Raw genomic sequence first — 25167 nt, forward strand, 5'->3', positions numbered from 1 at the left:
ATACTTAAATTTTACTTCATTATCTACCTCGGTTTACCATCTAGATGAATAAATAGTGCAATGCAGTTATTTTGAAAATAATCAGAAATTATTTTGCATACTAGTAGTTGCCCTATTCGAAATACCATTTCGTTTTCAGATGCAAATTCGGAACAAATTGGTGCAGTTCACTCTAATGATTCACTTTGGAATCGGACAATAAATTATAATGGCCCATTAGGTGAATTTACAGCCTAATACACGAATTATATTTAATTACTTCCAATTTATAACTGTGCTGCATACCGTATTAGGGAAAACATGTAAATTGTTTCCTAGAAATTTGGATCCGTCAATAGACACTGATTTACATCGTTATGAATATAATTCGCAATATTTGCTGATATCTTCATATTAATTAACAAATATAATATTTCGTGCAGGGTGCATACTGACTATCAATAAGTCAGTAATGTACTCATTAAACCAATCAGTTAATAGAAATACAACTAGTAATAAGAGAAAAATACAACTTTTGTTTTAACTCGAAAGAGCATTTTTTTTTTTAATTTTTCCAAGACCATTGTATTCTACGCAAAAGAGTGCCCGTAGAACGTAAAAATTGTTTTCCTTTTAATTTTACAAAAAACTAAATAAACCTTAAATTAAATAATTAATCGAATAAAATAATTCGAAATGGTCTGTATTCTGTCGAAACTGCCAGACGCGGATCGCGATTTAGTAAACGCCACCTGTAGAACGATGCTACATTTTAGTATTACGTATCCTCCAACAAGGTCCACTTGTGTGGACAAACCATTTCGAATTATTTTATTCGATTATGGTAACGTGCCTATCACGCCGGGATTCGTTTTCAGCAAGTAGATATCCACACAAGTGGACCTTGTTGGAGCATACGTAATACTAAAATGTAGCATCGTTCTACAGATGGCGTTTACTGCGCCATTTGTAGTATTTTCTAAAACTCTAAATTGTCAACGTTGCTTTTAATTCGAGAACAAGAGAGGCCTGTAAGCCTGGGAGATTTTCCCGCTTTTCCGAGTATATTTGAAGTTTTTCTCACAAAATCAGCGCCCAAAACATATTACTGCGATATTATAATTAAAAAAGTATTTTTTTGGGATGCAACCACAAATTCACGGTTTTCGGACTTTTCCGCTTACTTGTGCTATAAGATATTACGTCTTCTCAAAATATGAAGCATAAGTGACCATATTTTTTGATTGCGTGGACTTAGAGGTTTAATTTTTTTCACAACTCTCAAGAGATTGCAAACCTGATTATTTAATATTGCGTAGTTTCAACTTGATCCTCCACGCGTTCCTTAGAAAAATGGTCATGGCAAACAGGCAGACGGACGGACAACGTGGTGATCCTATAAGGGTTTCTTTTTCCTTTTGAAGTATGGAACCCCAAAATGAGATCTAAAAGATACCATTATTTTTTTTGTATCACATATTACAGTTACCGAGTTTCCCTATACAAACACTTTACCCACCCTATTCAAGTATGTAAGCAAACTGCAGTAAATTAGGTAAAAAATGCACCCCTATACTTGCTTGTACTATTTTTGTAACCAATAGAGATCAATTAAGCATATAACGCCTTAGTCCCCTTTACCTCCATTATATTCGACATGGTTAATAGCCTAGAGCCTGTTCTATGTAAATTTTACAGGTTAGTAACCAATAAGTTTGATAATTCGATCGACACATGGTAATTTCGATGGGTTGCTGACCAAGTGCTTTAAAAAAGTTACCACCTAGATACATTTTAAGATTAGACTAAGACTATAAAGACAACTAAGGGAAAAATTTAGACAATAAGGAACACTGGCCAACAACTTATGAAAACTACCGGATATGTAAAGTTGCCGGATGCAAACATGTTGAACAAATATCAACATGGTGATATAGTAATTTTTTGCTGGTAGAAGTATTATAAATTGACGAGGTGACTCCACAATTATTTGACAGTTTACGAATGGTAAACACTAATATACTATGTACCATATAAAAATTTTACAGTAATCAAACCTAACCTCACATTTCCCTTAAAATTAAAAGGTTTATATTTTCGTTGTACGATATCCCCTACTTAGTCCGAAATAACATATTTAATCACTGATCTCGATAAACAGGGAATTGAATTGGTAGCGGCAATACAAAGGGACCGCCATCAATGCCCTTTCGCTTTCCATCTTTGTTGCATGTCGATTTTTGAAAAAGGACCAGTGTGCAGTATACGTGAAACAGGATATGCACTTTTTGCAAGGAGGACAACCCTCCATTTGTACCCCCGGCTTATTTTATCACAACCGTCAACCCCCGAAAGTTAAATCTTTCCGAAAATCAAACATTCTGACATCCCTTTATTTGCTCCGCAAGATAAAGCTAACCCTCGTTTATACAGCTTTCGATGATTGACAAAACATGTGACAACCTACTCCAATGTGATCCGAATGACACAGCATAAGAGAACGTGTCAAATTTGACCGAAAGTAATCTTTTGGGGAATTTTCCTATAGTTTGCTTGCCGCGATTTACATAGCTATTTCAGTTTTCGTTCAAGAGATACCCTCTAATGTGAATTTTAGCATTCCTTTCTGGTATACAACTGACCGATCAAATTATGCCTTTTCATTAGTCAGAACTTTCATTTTGGCACCTTGGTGTGGATGTTTGGCTGCTATGCAAGTGGTAGTAATACCAGAGCACTACTCCCAGCCGGCGCTACACCTGTTTTATTTTTAATTTATATTTATTCATTTTTTACTGATTTATTTTTTAATATTGGATATATCAATCATGAACGAAATTTATTTCATACGATTTAAATGTAGGATTAGGCAAAAATTTAGCAAGAAAAGCACACAATCTAAAAAATAATATTCATTCTTTTCCTCTTGCTATTTCCTCACCTGGTTTTCGCCTAGTATTGAAGCTGCAGTATTGCCCTCATGAAATAAGTTAGATTCCCACATGAAATGGCTCGCTTAATAATGCACTATTATCATAAAAACAGCAGCATGTGCTTGGTCCCCATAAAGGGACGAATAGAAATTTAACCGACTATAGGAATTACACATTGTCTTTTTATGTTGTACAAACAAAAAAATATTATTTGGGACACATTTAAAATATATTTTCTGAACCACTCCTATTATAAAATAAAACCTATATTTAAATATTTGAACAAAACGTAAAAACCCCCAAAAATTTTAAATTGTATTAATTAGACTAATATTACTGTGGCGACCCTCGTCTATTATACTATGTATTTTAGTCTTTTGTTTTGTAAATATATGATCATAATCATTGTAAATAATATGTAACCCTCTGTATATATATATAACTTCTGCTTTTCTTCAACTTGTAAATATTCTAACGAACTGCCTTTCTACTAACAGCATGTTAACAGTTTCTTTTCTGGATCTGACTTCCTGTCTTTTGAATGTATCTATACCTAACCTACATAAAGTATCCTATTTCATACTAACAAAAACCGATCGACAGAAAATTCTGAGAACGAAAGTCGACGGTTCCTTCTTTTCAAGAGCTATACCCTAAAATAAAAACACATGTGCATATTCACTTTTCACTTCGTTACATAATTTCTTCATCGTCAATAATCACCCACATTACTTTATTACTTACTAGGTTTTACTCGCGGCTTTGCTGGCCTTGATGTTCTAAAAACCTGTCAAAGAACATCGATAACCACATAAAACTAATTTTTTAATCCCTTAGGAGCAGTTTTTTTTCTGGATGAAAAGTACCATATGTCGTTCTCTGTACTCCTGACAATGTGTGTAGAAAATTTCATGATCATCGATTAAGTAGGTGTAAAAACGTAGCAAATAATATAATAAGATAGGATAAGATTATATGATATAGAAAGATGCGTGGTGGTATTTATTAGATTAGAATTTTCTTGGACCACATCGCAATGGCAGCTTTCCCTTATGTCCATTTAGACAAGGCAGACAGTTTTTCATAAATTAAAGCGATAACAATAACGAACATTCTTGTTTGTTTATCTTAATCAAAACACGAGCTCCAACGCCTCCATAATATTTTGATATATCGTACCGTCCCAATTTCCAGGATCTGAACTTCTCGATTGTGCGTGCGGTAGTGGGCCGATTTTCAAATTGATCCTACAGTCATCTTATGACTGCAGTAAGAGTACAAGTTGTCATATCTATCATAGCAGCAATGATGTCAACAGCCCATTCCAAAATCGATTTCAATCGGAAATTATTGATCGAGAGAATTTAGCACATTGAAAATGGAGCATTTACACACACATAAAAATTTTTAGCTTTAAAAGGGTTTCAAATTATGAAAGCAATCTAAATGATGGGACGTATACCACCTAAAGTTATACGTAACAGAAACAACAATAAACCGGGGTAAAAACATTAGTCGATACTTTAAAGAATCTAATTACGTATAGTCCTTATGTGATTGGATTTGCGGTTGTGATGAGAAAAGTGCTTATTTTTAATACCCCTGTTATTATTTTCTGAAGACTTTTTCTAGATAAAAGGTTGTGTTGTGGCATACTTGCACATAAACCAAATGGGAAATTGTCCAGAATTGGGGCTCCATACCAAAATCGCTCCAAAAATTTTTTCATCGATTTCCGGTCATTCTACATAATAGAATTAGATATTAGAAGGTGGGGGAGAGTCTTTTATTACTTCATAAACAAAAATGTTTCTTCTCTTGTCCTAGATAAGAAAAAGATGCCAAAATCGCTCCGAAATTTTTTTTATCGATTTCTGGTTATTTTACATGATAGAAGCAAATATTAAAAGGTGGGGGAGACAGTTTTTTATGATTATTTTTTTTTATTTTGGTCTGGAGCCCAAATTCTAGGAATTGTATGAAATTTCGATATTGTACTAGGAAATGTATAAAAAATATAAATGCTTTCATTAAATAGAATATTCTAAAATATCAGCCCGACTCCGGCGGGCAGAAGCATTAGATAGATAAACTCCAATCTGTCATAAATCTACCTAACCAAACAATAACATCACCAATGCAGGTAATTATCCAGAATTGGGGCAATTTTGAAAAATTATCATTCAGAAAAAAAATTTATTTATTTATGAAGTCATAAAAAACTGTCTCCCCCACCTTGTAATATCTAATTCTATTCTGTACAAAGACTGGAAATAGATGAAAAAACTTTTAAAGCGATTTTGGTTTAAAGCCCCAATTCTGGACAATTATCCCAAATAGACTTCTTGAACATCGAATTCCACCAAATGCAGCATTGTACTACAGATGGCATTTACCGCGTCGTTTGTAGGATTTCATAAGACGCTGTCTCAAGGCAGCAGGTAGACTTGGTCTGTATTTTGTCGAACCTATCTAGATCGAAATCGGAATCCGCGTCTGGCAGTTTCGACAGAATACCATGAACTTCTTTGTTCTAATTTTAATAACAAAGTAATTGATCGCCATAGAAGAAATAAATTCCTGTAAGCAGACTCAGTAAGTAAGGTGGAAAATTGATCACAAAATTAGGTTTTACTGAACATTACAAGGTTTTTGTTTTATTTAACCTCCCAAATGTATGACCATGATCCACAAGCTGCCACTACCACGTCGTATATTTCATAGGATGACGTTTCCTTTGATGATTGTATGTAATAGAATCCCCTTATGGTCGGTTAAATTTCTATCTGACCTGTATATGTAAAGATTTAGATTGTATTTTGATTGCATTATCGCTTCTTTCGACGTGAACAAGTATCGATTATAATTTGGTCTTTTTTATCATTTTCCAGTATTTTAAATCGAACATACACACCCCGCACTGCATTTATTCGAATGTTCATTCGGGCATGACAAGTCATTTCATGTTTATTAATTTTACGTACGCATTTCATGGAAAATTTATGCCTTTTGATTTTGCACCGCATTCCGCAGCGTCGGTAACGGCGCGGCAGCATCCGTGCAATTTGTAAACAACGGGAAACCAAAATTGGCAAATTTTAATTAACGCAAAATTGCATGACTACAACAGACACTAATCCATTGACAATTTCTGCTTACGCGGTGCTACACAATTAATGCGATGAAATTTTAATAATTGGTTATTAAGTTTTATTATCAAAAAACTACATCTGTCGCTGTTTACGAATGTCTGACCCTAACACAACATTTGTTTATACACAAAAGGTCGTTTGCGAACTAATTATTCATATTGTCATCCTACACAATGGGGTGTAAATTTGTCATTTTCGACTCGCAAAATTCCATTATTACTACGTCCATCCGCTGGTGGCTCTTCCAATTCTTACGCGAAATCAAAAATTGCAACTGTTTATTGAAACAGATTATTAAAATGGAAAATGCACTTGTCATTTACATCCATTATTATTATAGAGTCTGACTGTTAATTTAACAGTTACCATCGAACTCAAGAAAAATCAAATTGAAAATTTTTGACCATGTATGTTGCAAACATTACATTACAAACGCCATCTGTAAAAAATTGACACATTTTATCGGATTTAAAAATGTATCACAAGGTCCATAAAGATACCGACTTGTCGAACTAAACACACGGTGTAGCTTCCATCACATGGTAACCACTACGGTTTATACAAAAACCGACATTTTAGAAAACCGGTTTTCGAATAGTAATTTTTCCAAAAAACCGGTTTTAACCGGTTTCTAATTTTTATAAAAATATTTTTTGCTCGAATATTCTGTAACTCGAACAAAAAATTTTAACAGAAAATTTAGAGTGATTAAAAGCAGTTTTTGCCTGAAATTATTTACTGTTTAATTTTATTGATAGTACATTTTTTTATGCAATTTAGTAGAACAAAGAAATAATAGTTGACTGGGATTAAATAACTTTAAAAACAATAATTCGTTGTTTATGCATAATTTTCACATATAAGGATGTAAATATTTTTATAATAGTGAAACGAGTTATTCAGCAAAGGGTTCGAATAAATAAAAACAATATATTTTCATATTTTTATAATAACCGTAGATACTTTTTTTTTAAAAAACAATGTTATTAGATACAGATGGATACTTATTAAAAACAATTAGAAAATATACAACTGTGTATTATATAATGTAAATTATAATCAAAGCCGAAAGACAAGAGTAAATAAAGTTTATGCATACATACTTATTAAAATCATTTTTAGTTTTAAAGACAATTAAGCAAAGGACCAAGTATTTTCTATTCCGGGCAATTTTAATACAAATTTAAATATTCTATTTATTTTTTTGTTTAATGAAATATGATTTCAGAAAACAGAGGACGTCTATCGATTTGCTATTTAGCCGTGTCCTTAGTTTATTCACAAAATTCCCCGAAATAGAAAATACCCTCTCACTTGCGACCGAACTAGGCTTAATCGTTTTTAAAGCCTCATATAATAATCCTAAATTTTTTGTCCTTTTATTTGTGGCTTCTAGGGCCAAAAACTCTTTTCTTAGAGTTTGAGTAGAGGAAGTCACTTCTTCCGGTTCCTTTAAATAAAAACTATCAAACTGATATAAAATCTAAATTAATTCATTCAATAGACAAAACACACCGTTTGTATCGGTCCGATATGATTCCAAGAACCAAACCGCTTGCAACAGTGTTTTCATCAGTCTGATACATTTGGCTACATTTGCCATTTTCTAATTTTTAAGTGTTATTCATACATTGAAAACCGATATTTTCTACTAAAAAACCGGTTTTCGAATTTTATAATTTTCTCCAAAAAAACGGTTTTTGAAACCGGTTTTTAAAAACCGACAAACCCTAGTAACCACGTAATCAAACAAAACAAAAAGTTCATGTTGGTCAGTTTTCTGTCGAAATCGTTAGACGTGAAAGACGATTTCGATCCCATCAGATCTTGTCTTTGATGCATCATACCTTCCTTGATTTTTCAAGCACAGTCAAAGCCAAGCAAAGTTGACATATGTACAAATCTATTGTTTTTTTACCATATAGTCCACATTTTCTTTCTTCATTTATTAGATCTTGTCACATCTTATCGTAAAACATTACTATTTTATGTTATTTCCAATTTCTTTTTCCTTTACAGTTCTTTAAATGCATTTCTGTCTCACAATCCTCTTGTATAATCGCCTTAGCAGGCTATAAGACTGTTATTTTATCCTGCTATATCTGGCTTGATATGTTTTTGCTTATTTCTTCTGCTTCTACCCAAATCTGTTTTTCTTGCGTCAGCTTAATACTCGCATCATAAATGTTTTTTACTTGATAACGCGCAAAAAGCACCGATCCACGTGAGGGAAGCGGCCTACTAAAGAAAACAGTAGTACAATAAAAAGGGAGTCATAGTATAAAGAAGAAAAATCTCAAAGGGTGGTCCCAGGGTGCCTGAGCATCTCCTGATTCATGGGGGGACTCTCCTGACTCACCCATCAAAAACCCAAGTTTATTAAAACCCTCTTAACTAAAATAAACGAATTGCTATACGTTAAATGAGAAAAAATGGTAGCTATTTTTTGTAACTAATTTGACTCACTTGAGATTTGAGGGCACCCTCTCGCAAATTAGAGCTTTAGGGTTTTATTTGTTAAATTTAATTGAATCCTATTATTATTGGCTACTTTTAGCAGCTTATTAACTTCATATTATGCTTTGTTAATCCTCTTAGATTAAACCCTCATATAAATTACGATAAAACCTCTATATGAAGAGAACAAAATTGAAATCCGTAAGTATTTCGTACTAATTTATATATTTTGAAAACCTCACGTACTCATCCAGATCTCTAAAACGCAAAATGTGATTCTAAATATACAGATATCTAAATGATGGAACCGAAAAAATTGTTTGCAGGATTTGTAGCAAATATGCAACAAAACGAGCTAAATAAATATGTAAAAAGAAATAAATGGAATACATGGTATCATCTATCATTTAGGAGACAAATGACTGAAAGGAAGGGTCCTTTGAAGTCGGAGGTATCCTTCATGTTATGTCAATGTTATATTCATGTTATATTCCCGTTAGTATGTAATTACAGAAAACTATTAGTAAAAATGAAACCATTTAATGAATCATTATGAAAGTTAATAGTAATATATTCGAATGGCCAACGAATCCCTGGAAAATGTAATCGTAAAATAAATAAAAATCAACGGATAGATACAAGTTCAAAGTAAAATAGCTGATTATTGAATAAAGATTTTAGATTTATGAAAATAGAAAATGGTTCCACCTACATTGTAGATAATGATCTCCTTTTCGAAAAGTATATTTTATTAAAAGTTGATTAAATTTTGAAATGGACCTCGTATTTATGGCGTGTATTATTTACGGCGTTATTATGCACAATATTTTACATACTAGTCAAAACATGGCATAACATCGGTGGTTGTTAGAGGAGGGTTACGGTTGGACGGGGAGCGATCCAATTACCGTAACTGAAACCTGATGCAAGATCAAGATTTCGTTGTTGGTTTGATAGCTTATGATAACGAAACAGTTCTCATTGATCCGACGTTTTGCATGCTTTCTTTTCTAAAAAATTAACGAGCGCAAAGGTCGATAAAGACCAGCCAGTGGCGTCGATACAAAATGGAATTACCTTTTTAAGCATTCATTCGGTCATTAAATCAAATAAAAGAGGTTTATAGTACGAATCTAGAGGCATAAACTGATAAACTTCAATGATACAGTTCAATGAAGTTTGTTTGCACCGAATACAAAACAGACCTATATTAATTCCTTACAATTGGTTACTAAATGTACCTACAAAAGCATAATACAAATCTATAATTCATTATAATATAAGGAATACATTCTTTTAATTAAAAGGGAGAATTTAATGCATAATTGTTTTCAACCAACTTTAAAAGAAGAGGTTCTCAATTGGACTGTATTTGTTTTTATTTTATTTTTATATTGCGCGATTTTTTGATCGATTGTGAATCAATGTTAAAGATTTCTTTTATTTGAGGCCTGTGGCTTCCTTGGACCAATTACGAAAATGCCGAGGTAGTAATATGCGACTCCTCTTCTGTCTTTATTTCACCAGTTTCATCGTTCTGTCTCCAACCACCGCCCACTCATCCCCACAATTACTGTAAGGGGGCTGAAAAGGGCTTCCATGCTACCCACCGGCTTTATAGTGCAGGTTGGAGAAACTGTCCGCCCACCAACTATTAATTATAAAATATAATTGTGTGAAACCCCAACCTCGCAGCGTAACGTAATATATTATCACCTTCTCTTAATTATTTGCTGTCTAATTAACACTTCTATTATTAAGCAGTTATCAGTTCACCACTATATGAACACGTTGTTACTTTTTCGCTTTGTATCGCCTCGAATTGGTTTTCGTACTAACTATTCGATCTCGTCTCAATCAGTAAAGGCTGACCGTGTTCTAGAATGATTCTGTATATACCGTCTAGAAACCTGGTCTTCTTTGCCGCTATGTATGTTGGGTTGCCGACATACAAGTGACAATTTCAAAAGCCCCATAGGTATTTTATTATAATAATTTTATAATAAGTACTGTATACTTAGCCTAGCACGCACTCGAAACTTATATCCGGTACTGACTATAATATACATAATCAGGTGCAACTCGGTTCAATTATTCACTATTCATGGTACAGCTTCAAGAAAACAATTAATTTCACCCGCGTTAAGAGAATAGATCTTAGCTTAAGGGAAACCAATATTTTATCTATTCATCTTGTTGGCCCAAAAAGGTCGACGCCACTGTATCTCATCGTACTTACTCCTTCTCCCCATTTGACGTGCTACTTACCCCCTCTTTAGGCTCGTTTTCCTCCGCGAACGCTCATTAATCATTATTAGCATGGAAGCAGCTTTTTCACGGCCATATATTTTCCGATAGTTTCGTCGACTACCATTTTACATGCATGCACGACAAGGCTCTCCGCTCGGCAATGCAAAAGCTGTGATTTACAGTTTCGTTTGATACCCATTTCTGATATTTTCTTATCGTGATAAAATACACGGCATCACGCACAAATCATCATAACGTACGATTAACTATTCAACGAGCACTACAGCATATTAAGCATTAAAAAAATAAAACAACGTAATTTGCTACAGAATAAATGCTGTCCTTATTTTACTAAAAAGGTGTCTTTGTATTCATGTTGTGATTAGTATGGGAATCGATTTGAAATTCAGGTAATTATATGATGCACGAGTCAATGACGTAGAGGAGGATCGCAAAGCGTTGGGGTCCAAGGAGGCTTGCTATACTCCATAACCCCAACGTGTTAACAATGATATGATCTAGAAAAGATCTCATAACGTTCTGCCAAGTCGTTTTTTGTTTAAACCTAGAAGTCTACACAGATATAGAAGTAACAGTCAGGGAATAGGTCGCAAAGGCATAAATATCTAATAAAGAGTAGAAAGCACAAGAGTTGTTGCGCGATGAGTGACTGCGCATTGACTTGGGAATTTCCTGATAAATATTTATTTAATGTTTTATACTGGGAAGTTAGTCGTGTGGACCTCAAGAATGTTCTTGTTGATTATTTGAAAATATAGATTACAGATTTGTCGTATTCCAAATTCTTTACAACGATCCAAAGTTGCTCTAATCTGTCTGCCCTTTCCTTAAGAATCAGATGGACGGTCTTAATTACGATAATGTACTTTTTTGTTTTGTTTCAGAGAGACTCCCTGACGTTGGAGCCGAGTAACGTGGCCAACTGCGTGTCCAAGGGCAAATCAGAGGTAAGTGCATCACACCATTACGAGAATGGTCATCCACTTAGTTTTATGTATATCGAACCCCATTCCCTTTACTACTGTGCTAAGTAGTAGCGATTATTTATAGTGAGTACCGAGTGATGTATTAGTGGAAGATACCAAATTTTTGCTTCTAGTACAAGCACCCGTAAATATAGTAACCTCCTTTTCTCTTTTGTAAAGTCTCATCGAAATCGATTCAGCCGTTTCCAAGATTAGCTCATACAAACAGACGGACGGGCAAAAAGTAGTCTAAATTACTCCTGGAAACCTCTTCATTATGTCTACAAGCTCCCATGAAATCAGTTTATCCGTTTTAGAGATACAGACACATAAATATTAGATTGAGAAATTGTATTATTTTTAGATCAATTACTCAGTAAAAGACTTTATTTATTAATAATGTACTCGTTTTCGAATCCATCGTACTGGTTGGACACGTACCTCCACTCTTTCCTATCCTGAGCTAAACTTTGCATTTCCCTAAAACAGCCCACATCCTTAACTATTTGCGAACAGTAATCTAATCTAGGTCTACCTCTACCCCTTCTAACTCCTGTTTCTGCCTCTAATATGTCTCTGAGTACACCTTCGTGCCTAAGAAGGTGTCCTACCAACCTATCTCGCCTATTTTTTATTGACTTCATTACAGTCCTCTGTTCTCCTATTCTTTCCAATACCTCTTCATTTCTAACCTTTTCTACCCACGATATCCTTATCAACCGCCTATAACACCACATTTTGAACGCTTCTAACCTTTTCTTTTCCGCCGCGTCCACTGTCCATGTTTCGCACTCGTACAATGCCGTGCTCCAAACATACACCTTTAACAACCTTTTTCGAATTTCTAAATTAACCGTTCGCGAGCATAGAAGTGACTTCTTTTTATTAAAGGCGACACGACCCTGCGCTATCCTCTGCTTTATATCCTTATTACTCCTTCCATCCTGACTTATCTGACTTCCTAGGTATCTAAAATCAGCCACTTCTTCTAATTTTTCGTCTCCTGTCTTTATATTCGCCCTTTCCCTACTTTTTCTTCCCTTGCATACCAGTATTTTAGTTTTACTTTTATTTATTTTGATACAGTATTGATATGTCAGTACCGCTTCCATTTTATTTAAAGCTATCTCTAGGTCCTCCTTGCTAGATGCTAATACTGTATATCATCTGCAAATCTAGGCATACTAATCTTTAGCCCCTGTATATCTATCCCTACAATTGTACCGTCTTTAATGATGTTGATGGCGTCTTCGATGTATAGATTAAAAAGTAGCGGTGGTAGTGTGCATCCCTGTCTGACTCCCTTCCTAATATTTACTTCTCTACGATGCATCCCTAGCTCTATAATTGCCTGTTGCTCTTTATACAAACTAAGTATCACATTTCTATCTTTGTAACTCATCCCTGTATTTTTAAGTATATTTAACATCTTGTCCCATTTAACATTGTCAAAAGCTTTCTCTAAATCTACAAATCCTATGTACGCACACTTTCATTTTTCTATCGTTTTCTCTATTGTTACCCGTAAAGCTAGAATGGCCTCCCGCGTTCCTCTATTTCTTCTAAACCCAAATTGATCTTCCCCTAATAGTTCTTCCGCCCTTTTTTCCATCCTCCTCTGTACAATTCTAGTTAAGATTTTTGACGCATGGGAAGTTAAGCTAATTCTTCGAAATGTCTCGCACCTATCCGCGCCCCTCTTCTTAGGTAGTGTTACTATTTAGAAAAAATCATAAAATTTCTCTTTCCAAAATCTACTAGCTATAAGTGGGATTTCTATACTTGAACAATCTGCTAAACAACATTACATCACAAACATTATATTGAACACAAACGTATGCTGTTTTAATTAACTAAAATTTTATGGAACAGTTCATATTTTCATAAGCCCTATATGTATTTAATATGAGGTCAAGGATAACAAATCATTTTTCAATCGTTGTTTTCCAGTGACTTCATCTCTCGACACACTGAAGATTTTAGAAGCGGCGGAAAACCTTTTAAAACACATTTATCAACTGTTTGTCTGACAAGTCCCATTGAATTAAACGTCTCGTTTAGTTTTTAATATTCATAGAATTGACCCAAGCCATTTGGGCCGCTTAGAGTCTTGACGGTTAACGTCGACGTCGTCATTTATCAGTCAGTCGTACTCCCTCTTAAAACATCCATCCAAAAATTCGTATTTCATATCCTGAATAAATCTCGACAAACATTGGCAAATTAAAAAGCAAAATGTAAAATCTGTGGAATATAATTTCCGTTTAAAGATGTTATTACAAAAAACAATTCCATTACGCTTTTTCAAAGCAAATTGCAAGTTACTGATCCTTCCCAATGATGCCAGATTTGGGGAATTTTCTCTAGTTATATAAGAAAAAGGACCTTATCTAAAGTCCGTTCATTTTCAAGGTAAACTAAATGTAAACACAATCACGTACCATTTTTATTTATTATCGAAAACTAGAAACCAAACGGGGCCGTATTTGAAATTAAAGATACTAAAAAAACTACTAATTGAAAACTAAATTAATTGCTTATAATATATACATATTTATTTTATCAATGAGTGTTGTAATATTTATTGATTTCTTTACATAAAACTATGATAATGACTGATTGCACCTTGAAAATTTTGCTAAGTGTGTATCTGTTATGGATTAAAATTGATGTTTCCCAGAATCTTCCAGTGATTTTCAATGAATCCCAGCATTCCCCGAAGCACTGTTGAAGAAACGCTTCTTGACTGACAAATATTTACATACATCATCGAAAAACTGCATGTTCTTTTTTCGTACCGCCTGTGAGAAACAATAAAATAGCTATACTTAAGAACTACGACTCAGATGAAAAATCGAAGAACCATACGTCGTTCTTAGAATTTGGTTATTTTTCAAATAACATCTCACTTTAATTGGATTTTTTTGAATTTTTATTTTTCTTTTTCAACTGTTTGAAATGCGTTTTTCGTAAAATCCGTTCTTGATGCGCCCTATATTTGCTGTCAAAATTTCATCTAAACCGATGGAGTAGTTTTGGCTATGGTTGAACGGTTAGTAAGAATAAACTCTTTTATAAGTGTATAGAAATTTTCTATATTACGGATGAGTTCGGTGTACTATTATCATTTTTAAATTGATTTGTACAAATTATATCGATGACGAAAAAGTAATCTTTTAATAATTTTACTGTAGTTTTGCTAACCCATTTACTTTAATTATCAGCTTCATAGTACCATCACCGTCACGTTATTCCAAAGTCTGGTTTGAATACTCACCTTCATTCCCTATCCTGATTCAATATTTACACATTCGTGAAAGCTGAACACATTGGATTTTCTTGATAATTTCTAATTTTTCTAGAAAGTTCTCGAATTTCTTTTGTTACGCTGTCATATATGTGTCGTTCGGGAATCTACGAACGTAAGCATCACGTCGACAAAGTGCCGATGTTATCGATCGGTGTTTTTCGTCGTCGTTACAAAGAGCATCACCGCTGCTGCAATGTTCATGATTGTATATGGGTTATGCCCGTGATAATGTACAGATTCCCAAGGCTATACGAATTTGTATTCGTTTTATGTTCAATTGTATTGAACCTTTGCATCTACTGGTATATTATCGTATACATTCGATCCTGGTGACAACAGCTTCCAAAAGAAACCGAATAGGCTGTATACACTTCTAATAATATTTTTCGAATTTCTGGTTTAAACGTTCGCCAGCACAGAGGTGATTTCTTTGTACTTACCATATTAGATAATTGAAGTTCAGTAATGTTCTATTCAGATAAATATTCACAATTACGGCGTTCTTGATATCAAATAGCATTATATCTTCCAAATCTTTAAACCACAAGTAAATCAAAATGATGTCAAGAAACATAATATGTAAACAAAAAATATATCTTACAATTCCATTTCCAAAAATATATTTGAAACATCGATCGTTAATATTATAAAATTCAATGGATCTAAAACAGACGGCTATTAATTATAAACCATGTAGACTAATGGATTTTTGGAACGACGGATAAACCCTGTTCACGATTAAATTGTTTAAATGATTTCCTTTGTCGATTACGAACTAATTGATGTGTAAATGTGAAGGACAAAGTGTATGCATGCATTTTAATATGATATTATGTACTTGTTCATTGGTCAGAGGAATTTTGCTGGCGAGCTTTTAAAGCGGTCTCGCGAGAATTCATAATCGATTTAACTAGAATTTTGCGTAGATATGAATCCGCCGCTTGTCTAATTTACGGCGAAATATTCCATTTAGGTTCCCTACTGAAGAGGGTATGCAGTTTGCGCACATATTAATTAAATTTGTGTCAAAATCTGCTGTGAAATATTACAGACCTCTTTGAAATCTCGATCGGCGGATCGAGCCGCACCAACAAAACAGTAGGTAATATCGTCAATGATACCTACCTCAACTCGCAGTTTTAAGCTTCCNGAAGAGGGTATGCAGTTTGCGCACATATTAATTAAATTTGTGTCAAAATCTGCTGTGAAATATTACAGACCTCTTTGAAATCTCGATCGGCGGATCGAGCCGCACCAACAAAACAGTAGGTAATATCGTCAATGATACCTACCTCAACTCGCAGTTTTAAGCTTCCTATTTCAATGGTCCGAATTGGACAAAATTTTACGAAACATAACTCTCCACAGTTTCAATAATTAATTAATTACTCTTTCAGACGGCACAATAATTCCAATTTGAAACTGCTTTCAGTTTTTATGGCTAATAAATGCGTGATTTTACATAAATTTCCGGTTTAGCTATATCAACTGGATACGTGCTATAATTTTTATTAGCAATTGACGAGATGGAAGAGATAAAGACATAGTAATTGTGCAGTTGATGGGGCCCCGTCAAAAAGAGAAACAAATGTGAAGAAAATACTTTTAGACTAATAAACAAGTTAGGTGGAGGTGCAAGAGGTGGAAGTGAAAAATGGAAATTGTGGATTATAGGGTCCATCGGAGTAGGAATCTAACTAGGGCACTAAGAATGTTTTTGACGGGGTGGAATGGTGAAGGTCAAAAATCTGAAGTTAAAATATTGAAAGATTATTAATTTGTGAAATATAACTGCCTCAGCATTTATCTGAACATTCACAGAAACACTTGGTTAGTTAGTTCCCATATGACTAGACTGCAAAGGGACTAGGACCGAACATTATGACCTAAAGATTTAGACCATTGCTTAGCATTCGGTAGGACACCGGTTCGATTCCGGATCCGCCTGTCTTGGTCCATGATTTTCTGTGGTTTCCTTGGCAAATGCTGGGGCAGTAATATTCCACAGGTAATCTTTCATTTTCTTCTGTTTTGAATTCGTCCGTCTCATCTTTCTCGCCTTAATTACCACCCACCCATTCCCACGATTCCTGAAAGAAGGCTGAGAGGTCTTTCGTCCAACCTTCCAGTGTAGTCCTGAGGAACTGTCCGCCCACCAGCATTAGTGGCTGGTGGGAATGAAACACAAAAGTTTTGTTTTGAGGGGCTTGGAGAATGTGGTCAAAGCGTTGTGGAGTAAGGCAATGCACATCCGATCTGACCCGCCCACAAGAAGCTAATTATGATTTGTGTTTGACAACTAACAAAAATTAGCAACATTGAGACGCAGACGCTCTTGTCGCAGCGACTTTTGCGGTTTTGATCTGTTATTATTTTTGAAGCTTTTCAAACACATTTACGTCTACCTCTCGTCTTCTTGAGTGCAGGTCTGAATAGAGATGGAACGCTCAATTCACATATCTCCTACGATAATTACGAATATTCTCATGATGAATAACGTAGTACTGTTAAAAGGTTTTTGTCAAACGAGACATAGAAATTAGTCACTTTAAAAATTTGAACAAACCTTGTTACTACATTCGATTCAACAAATCAAATATGAAATGAGAGATGTTGCATCGGGGCTGTACTGTTCGAAAACCCTCCAGAGGCTACGTAGGTACACATATATTACCATAAAAAATAACGAAATGATGTCGTATTTTTTAATTGTTGAATTTTTTACTGTTTTCGGACTTTAATTCGTTATATTCTCGTTTCCCTTTTTTTTTTGTTCCGAAAATGATGTTCGTGATTGCTACATTCACGTTTTCGCAGTAACTGTAAATCTAACGAAATTCGCTGAATAGAAAATTAATTCTCATGGCCCTTATGAAAGGTGGCATGAATATGTAATTTCGCCTTTTTCAGCTAACCATGCAATTCAGCAGTAATAAAATTGCGATGTTAAATTTTCAACCCATTACGAAAGTCTGAACTAGCTGTTCTGTTATACAGCCATTCAAACTGCAATAAATGTAGTTACATACACGAATGCATACTACATGCAAACATAAATCTAAGGTTTTAATGGTAAGTTTGTTCTGACGAAGCGACAAAAAAGAGAGGTCTGTAATCTCATCAGGTGCTCACGAAATATTCTGTTCTCCACAAAATGCACTTCCACAGCTTTTGGCAGAGGCTAAATCCTCTAAAAAAATCAGCCAGTCGACACGTCTTTCAGTCCCCGTTGATTAAAAGTTAACAACTAAACTAAATCCCGTCGAATTTCTTTTAGTGAAAGGTTTCCATTTTCAGATCGACGCGGATTAAATGACGCTCAGTCGGTAAATTTGCAATTTCGTTTTCGTTTTGATAACAAAAAACCAACAGCAAAGCTTCTTTGCCAGTTCAGTTAGATGGGAAAAAAAAAATGTATTATCATTGCCGCTTTCTCAATTCATAATTTCTTGCTCTTCTTACACCTCATGAAGACGACGATTAAATTCATGATTTTTAATTCAGTGCATAAGTCTACTCAAAAATGTTTTAACTTAAAGTTATAACATTCTAAAACATTTGCTGCCTAATTGTTTAATTTTCATCAAGCAAATTTGTTTTTGGTAAATAAATAATTATAAGTAAAAAAATAAAGCATGACTACTATTGCAAGAAAATCATATTGGGGTATAGAGTACTGAACTAAATACAACACTAAAACCTCAAAACGGGTGTAGACACTGAAAGTGTCATTTTCAATTAAAGACTAAATTAATAAATATTTAAGCTGTTGAGTATTTCATTCCCATCAACTAATACTTTGAATAACGACGGCGGGTAAGGTGCAAGCCGTTGTTCATGCTCCTTTTAGAAATAGTTGTAATGGGTGGGGGCTGATTGGTGTAAGAAGGGCGAGATAGACCAAGTGAAGACAGAAGGGAAGGGAAAGATTATCTGTGGAATATTATTACTACTCCAACATGTGCCTGAGCGATCCATGAAAACCATAGAAAAACTTGGACCAGGACAAGCGGATCCGGAATAGCTGTGTCCTCCAGAACGTTAAACGATAATCTGAACCTCTGTTTACGATTGCAGGTCATAGTGAGGTACATGCACGGAAAGCAAGAGGCTCAGTGTTCCAAATTACATTTGTTTCAAACATTTCCGAAATAATCCTTCCTTTAGGAGTTTTACTCCTTTTTTCACCAACTTCTAGAATTTTAACGAACCAGTAGATAAAACTTTAAAGATACACCACTATCTGTAGGGTAGGGTAGCAAGGAGTAAATAGTCAGTAACAAACAAAGAAGAAATAATCTGTATAGTGAATGTGCTTCTTTAAACTACCTGACCACTGATGTGTATTGAAAAGTAAATCAGTAATAGTGAATCATTTATTGATAGGTTTCAAACATTTTGTCATTAAGCCACTTTTTATTCGAACTCTTGAAACCATGGGAAGTTTAAGTTGTTATATCCAATAAACAATTAAATAGTAAGCGATAAACAACAACAAATTTAAAAAACATTACTCCTAACAACCTCCTCTTCATGTCTATAAGATCGGTTCAGTCGATTCCAAAATTAGCTAACAAAAACCTTTTGTCATGTAGTGTGCAAATTTCCAATGCCGGACCAATAAAAAATCAGTTAGTATTATCATTCAAATTTTCACTTTTTTGTGACGGAGAAAGTGAAGCGATTGGAATAAATAGAATTCCAATAGTACTTTGTCGGGCGAGTATGGTGGATGAAGTAATACCAAGGTTTGTCTTACACGGTATGGTTTTTGCATTACTGTGTTGTAGAATTACTTAATCCAATTGTTCTCAGTAAAGTCCACATTCGTAGTTTGGTCAGGTTACGTCACTCCAAACACACAAAACAGCCTCTCTGAGATGCAAACCTGGCTTAGCTCTAACTCGTGGTAAATCATTCCGAGACAGCCACTGTCTTTTGTGTTTTAGATTTGTTTGACAGTTCCTCGATTATCTGACACGAGTTCATTTACTTCCACTTCCACCCACTTCCTAATCGATATGAATCGGTAAAATCAAATCTGAAATTACTTCCGACATTTACATAAACATAAGTGTTTTTAACAGTAAATGTTGTCAGTGGCGTAATGTAACTTACTTTCACCCTTTCAACTCCAAATTATCTAGCAATGCCATTATGACGTCCAAATTGAAAAGTACGTTGAAAACTACCATTATGATTTTTCGGATCCATTACAAAACATCCCTATAACTGCGAAATTAATAAATTTCCTCTATTCAGGGCAGCCGCGTGGATATGGGCCGAGTCGCTTGTGAGCAAAGTAAGTTTTGTGCTCTTCCATATGATGCATGATTTGCAAATTATAACAAAATCATTAGTTTCTATTCAAAAAGTGCTAATTTACTTAGGAACATACGTACAATTATGCATACGAATTTGCGATGGTCCCACATAACTTACTTGATTTGCTTATATAATTCAGAATAGCAAGGAGGCTTTAAGGATTCATCTCAGGATCATTGTAATTGTTCCGGATCTTCAAATAAATTAGACCATCACTTTCCTCATCTTCAGTATTTTTATTGTCGAACTCTATTCATATCTTTGCAATGTTTTAAAGTTTCAATAACTCAGTATTCTACACAGTGGTGTTGTGCTATTTTTTTTTTACCGGAACGCGTTTATATAATTATATAGACAGGGCCGATCCTGGGTAGGTGGCCGCTCTGTGCGGTCTCATGTCCCAAATTTGACGACGACGGGGGGGGGGGGGATTTCCCCCAATTTTCGCCCGTCGCCAGGATCGGCCCTGTTCACGGTTCGGAAAAACAAGCCGGTTCGTTCCGGTTTTTGTTCCGGTTCGGGTTCGGTTCAAACCCTTGTTTATAATAATACTTTAAAAATTCGTCAAAAATTAGAAAAAAAATCAGCAATTCTCTTTAATTTTTTTTTTCAATACGTCAGCCAATTCTCGTTATCAGAAATCATCTTTAGTTCCGGAACGCGTTCCTGTTCAAAAAGGAATCCGGAGCGTTCCGGCTCGACAACACCAGTGATTCTACATCATTCTGCTGATGACATTTATTATAATATATGAACTAAATCTGTATTCTACTGAACGATTCCTCTTTCTGTTTTTTTCTGCGATTGTTGCGATTGCAGCTGTTATTCTACGGTGTACATTTTTGTGCAGTCTGACAGTTTTATCAACATAATACCATGACGGTAATCTATTTACAAATTAATAAAAACTAGTACAAATGCCAACAAATTGGTTTATCTAACATTACTTTGCGACACGCCTGATTCCATTAAACACCGATGATAACAATTTTATCGCCCCCTGATTTGTACCGCCCAAGGCCCACAGCTCCCTTTTTCCCCTCTATACTACACCACTCAGTACTGCATTACTACCCTTGTGAAACTCAAAAAGCATGCCGAATAAGTAGGTACAGTCTATTTCAATTTGTTAGAATTGTGACCTTGAAGAAATCTGCACGAAGATAGAAAGAATACACACTAGGCATGAGCAAGACAGAAATAGTTGGAACAAGCTTGAACGAGCAGAGCTCTCGATGGGCGGTCTTAGGAGATCGGGTAGAACTGTACAGTACTAGACGAAAATGTTTAGCTATTTCTTAAAACAAAAATGTATATAAGTTAACAATAGGAAACAAAGCAAAAGGTGTGTAGAACGTTAAGTTAATTCACTTGTTATTATTTTTGGCTAAATATACTTTTAAATAAAGCATATTCTTAAATTTTAACGAGGCAGTTTAAAAAATTTTGCAAATGGTACTGTATACTTTTGTCTAGCTCTCGCTCGATGATTGATGGAGAAATGAGCTCCGCAGGCAAATATGATTGAATTTGTAATAAAGGAAAGGGGCATATCTCTAACTTCTTGAAACGAACAGTACCTCTTCTGGACAAAAAGACATATTAAGATTAAATTATTTGCGAGTAAACGAGTAACATAGCTTTAAAATATCTTTAACACGTCTTTGAAGTACTCATTGAGCTGTCAATTATTAAAGGAAATTGACATACGTAAAAAAGCCATTAACTTTCTAGTAGATATACCTTTATACTTGCGTGATAAAAATGTTTTAATGAAGCTAATAATTGGAAAAGCTTAATGCATCCAAAGCAAACAAATTTTCATATAGAATTGAATTAATATTTTTATGCTGATAATGTCACCTATTTTATGCACTTCGACAGCGAAATAAACGCTGTTAATTAGTGATAATGTATACTGGGCCACCCTGTAGTTATGTGTGCTATTAAACGGACTTTACAACCAAACACGTTTATGATATAGGTATAAAGAAGAATCTTTATTACTTTGGGAAACATCCAGAATAACAGTTCCATATATATGCAAATATAAAGGGTTTTAAGTAGTTGTTTCCGAAATATAAAACGGAATATGTGTACCAAGGGAAAATGATATCGTAAACTCGAATAGCGTTCCTTCTAATGGATGACTTTGGATACAAAATAGACATGAAGCAGGGCTCCACCACGGTGAAAATGGATGTCCTCGAACATCCTTGAATACATGTACAAATGGCTTTTGAACCTTTACGATAACTTAATCAAAAACGAATTTAACAATTTTATTGTTTCGAATATGCCTCTGCGAAAACATTAAAATTATACGTACAGGCAGTTCGTCATATCACATCAGATAAAATACACAAAGTATCTAAAACTGCAACAGAGTAACTATACAATCAATATAAACCTTTAAGTGAATAATTACCTGTAGTTGATTAACTTAACCAATTAATGATAAAAAGTCATGATAGGTATAGGGAAATATAGGACGAAAAATAAAAATTAATAATAAGTGTGTTTATATCGTTAATGATAACAAACGATAACCATTGATGAGTTGTCTATGTTTATGGCTAATTACTAAAAAAAAAGAGGCAGTCCATAAATAACTACCGTAAAATAAGAGGAAAAGTTAATTGACAGATACATTAAAAAAGGAAGGCAAACATTGATTTAGACAGTAAAAATTAGCTAAAATTTGTTAGTTGGTATTGTATATTATAAAGATGTATTTAGTCAGTGCGTAGACAATACACAGTAGGACAAAATCCAAAATGATTTTAAAGCCCTAATCATGAAAACGTACTCAACAAAAAAAACAAATTTGAAATTGCGGACTCAAAATACGTTTATAAAAGATGCAGTCAAATCAGTCAAGAAGAGATTTTGGGGTCGCTAATCTCTAAAATGAACTCAAGCAATCGAATATCAAAATAGTGGACTGAAGTCCCTGGACAGTATGGAATTCCTCACACTTTTTTGTACATAAAATATTAGTAAGATCCAAGGAATTTTACGGAATCACAACCATCTTCTATGGCGCGGTCAATTCAAATACTTAACGTTGTGTAATAGCTGCTCCAATGAATATGTAAATTTTATGAATATGTCTGGGATTACTTTCCATTTCACAGAATTATTCTCCACCAAGTGCTTCTATCAATTGCTTACGAGGCTCACCCTCGACAAGATGCTTGTCGATCGTATACATATCATCGAGTTTGATCAAACTACCTTATACTTCGAAAATGAATGACTAGTATGAGTAAAATTTGTCTTGCGAAAATGCAAGATCAAGATCAAGACAGGTCTATATATAGTATATAGATTCTGTGTTGTCAATCTTGTGATACTAACGACTGATTGACCGAATGATCTGCAGTGTTTGATACCAATGGATTTGACAGTTGTTGACATTTGTTCTCTGTATTTTTGTTTACATTTCGATTCGAGTATTCTCTATTGGGATCCGTCAAATGGGAGGAGCCTAAAAACATGGCGCCGATTAGGGAAAATTTATCGTAGTTCCTATAGTGTACCGTGCAATTTCCAAGTTTTTAAATTACAATAAAATAATAAGAGTATTGACACAATATGTGATTGGGCTGACACAAAGCCTCGGAAAGGAAATTTCGTTGAAGGTGAGCGTGTTTTTAATGCCAATCACATTATAAAATTCGGAAATAACAAATCCGGAAGCTAGCCTTCAAATTCCGTCAAGTTTACTNATAGTTATTCTGGTATTCAGGACGGAGACGAATCCAACAAATCAGAGGTCATTAATGTCGGTCCAGCTGTTTTAAATTATATATGGGGTAACTAACCCGACTTTATTTTATGTATTTAGATTTAAGATATACTAATAGGCAGTGATAATGGATTGTTTTAAAAATTTCTTATACATTCTGTCTTGCCAATATCGACCGAATAATCTGGAATGATTGAAGTTAATCGATTTAATAGTTGTTTTTTTTTTCGTAGCGATGCAATTAATTTCTATATATTTAATTTTTTAAAGTGAAACTTCATCGTCTCAAATTTTTTCGTCCATGTATCGCATGTCGCATTACAGCCGGCCGTGGAGTAGGGGTAAAACTGAAAGGCGCTCGGCGGAGCAGCCAAGGCCAATACGGCGGCGCCCATGGCTGGCATGAGCTAACCGTGTAGCATTTATATTCTCACTCATTCGTGCAAGTGCATGACAATTACATTTATTAGACAGTGAAAATCAAAGCGAAGATGAAATTATTGATAGAATAACTGAAGTTCAAAAGGATTCAAAGATTTAAATAAATATTGTTGTCAGTTTTTAACATGCGTCTATCATCTGAATGATTGTATTTATTATGTATTCCGTACTCGCATACCAGATTGAAATTAAAATTTATAGTTGGATATCTTGACTACTTATTTCCCATTATCATTCCCATTTCTATTCTATTCTAAATCGAATAATTTTCCGAAAATTTACAGTTAAATGCTTACAATCCGAAAAGTTTCACTTATATCGTGGTTTCATAAAACCACACAGTTGTTTTTTTTTTTTTCATAATTTTTTTTGTAAATTCCGATATTTTGCTGTTCTTGGAGGAGACGAATCCAAAAATAAGAGATCATCAAAATCAGTGCAGCCATTCTTGAATTATAAATGGCGTAAATCATCACTGATCATGAGTGAGACTAAACATAACTGTAGACTAAAAGCGAAAACGATCATTAATTTGTGTGTAATATCTTTTTTTGCATAGGCGTGGTCAACAAGTCTGAGGGGA

The 25167-nt window shown here is 34.4% G+C and overlaps 1 protein-coding gene across 1 annotated transcript in view; it reads left to right on the forward strand.

The window, feature by feature from the left end:
• Positions 1 to 25167, forward strand: part of LOC108737228 (semaphorin-2A-like) — a 542905-nt gene that overhangs the window by 453962 nt on the left and 63776 nt on the right. The window contains exon 4 of the mRNA XM_025973300.1: positions 11677 to 11739. Coding sequence (XP_025829085.1) covers positions 11677 to 11739 — 63 coding nt within the window. The remainder of the gene's footprint in view (positions 1 to 11676; positions 11740 to 25167) is intronic.

This window comes from Agrilus planipennis, unplaced genomic scaffold, assembly GCF_000699045.2.
Source record: "Agrilus planipennis isolate EAB-ADULT unplaced genomic scaffold, Apla_2.0 scaffold81, whole genome shotgun sequence".
NCBI classification, from domain to species: domain Eukaryota; kingdom Metazoa; phylum Arthropoda; class Insecta; order Coleoptera; family Buprestidae; genus Agrilus; species Agrilus planipennis.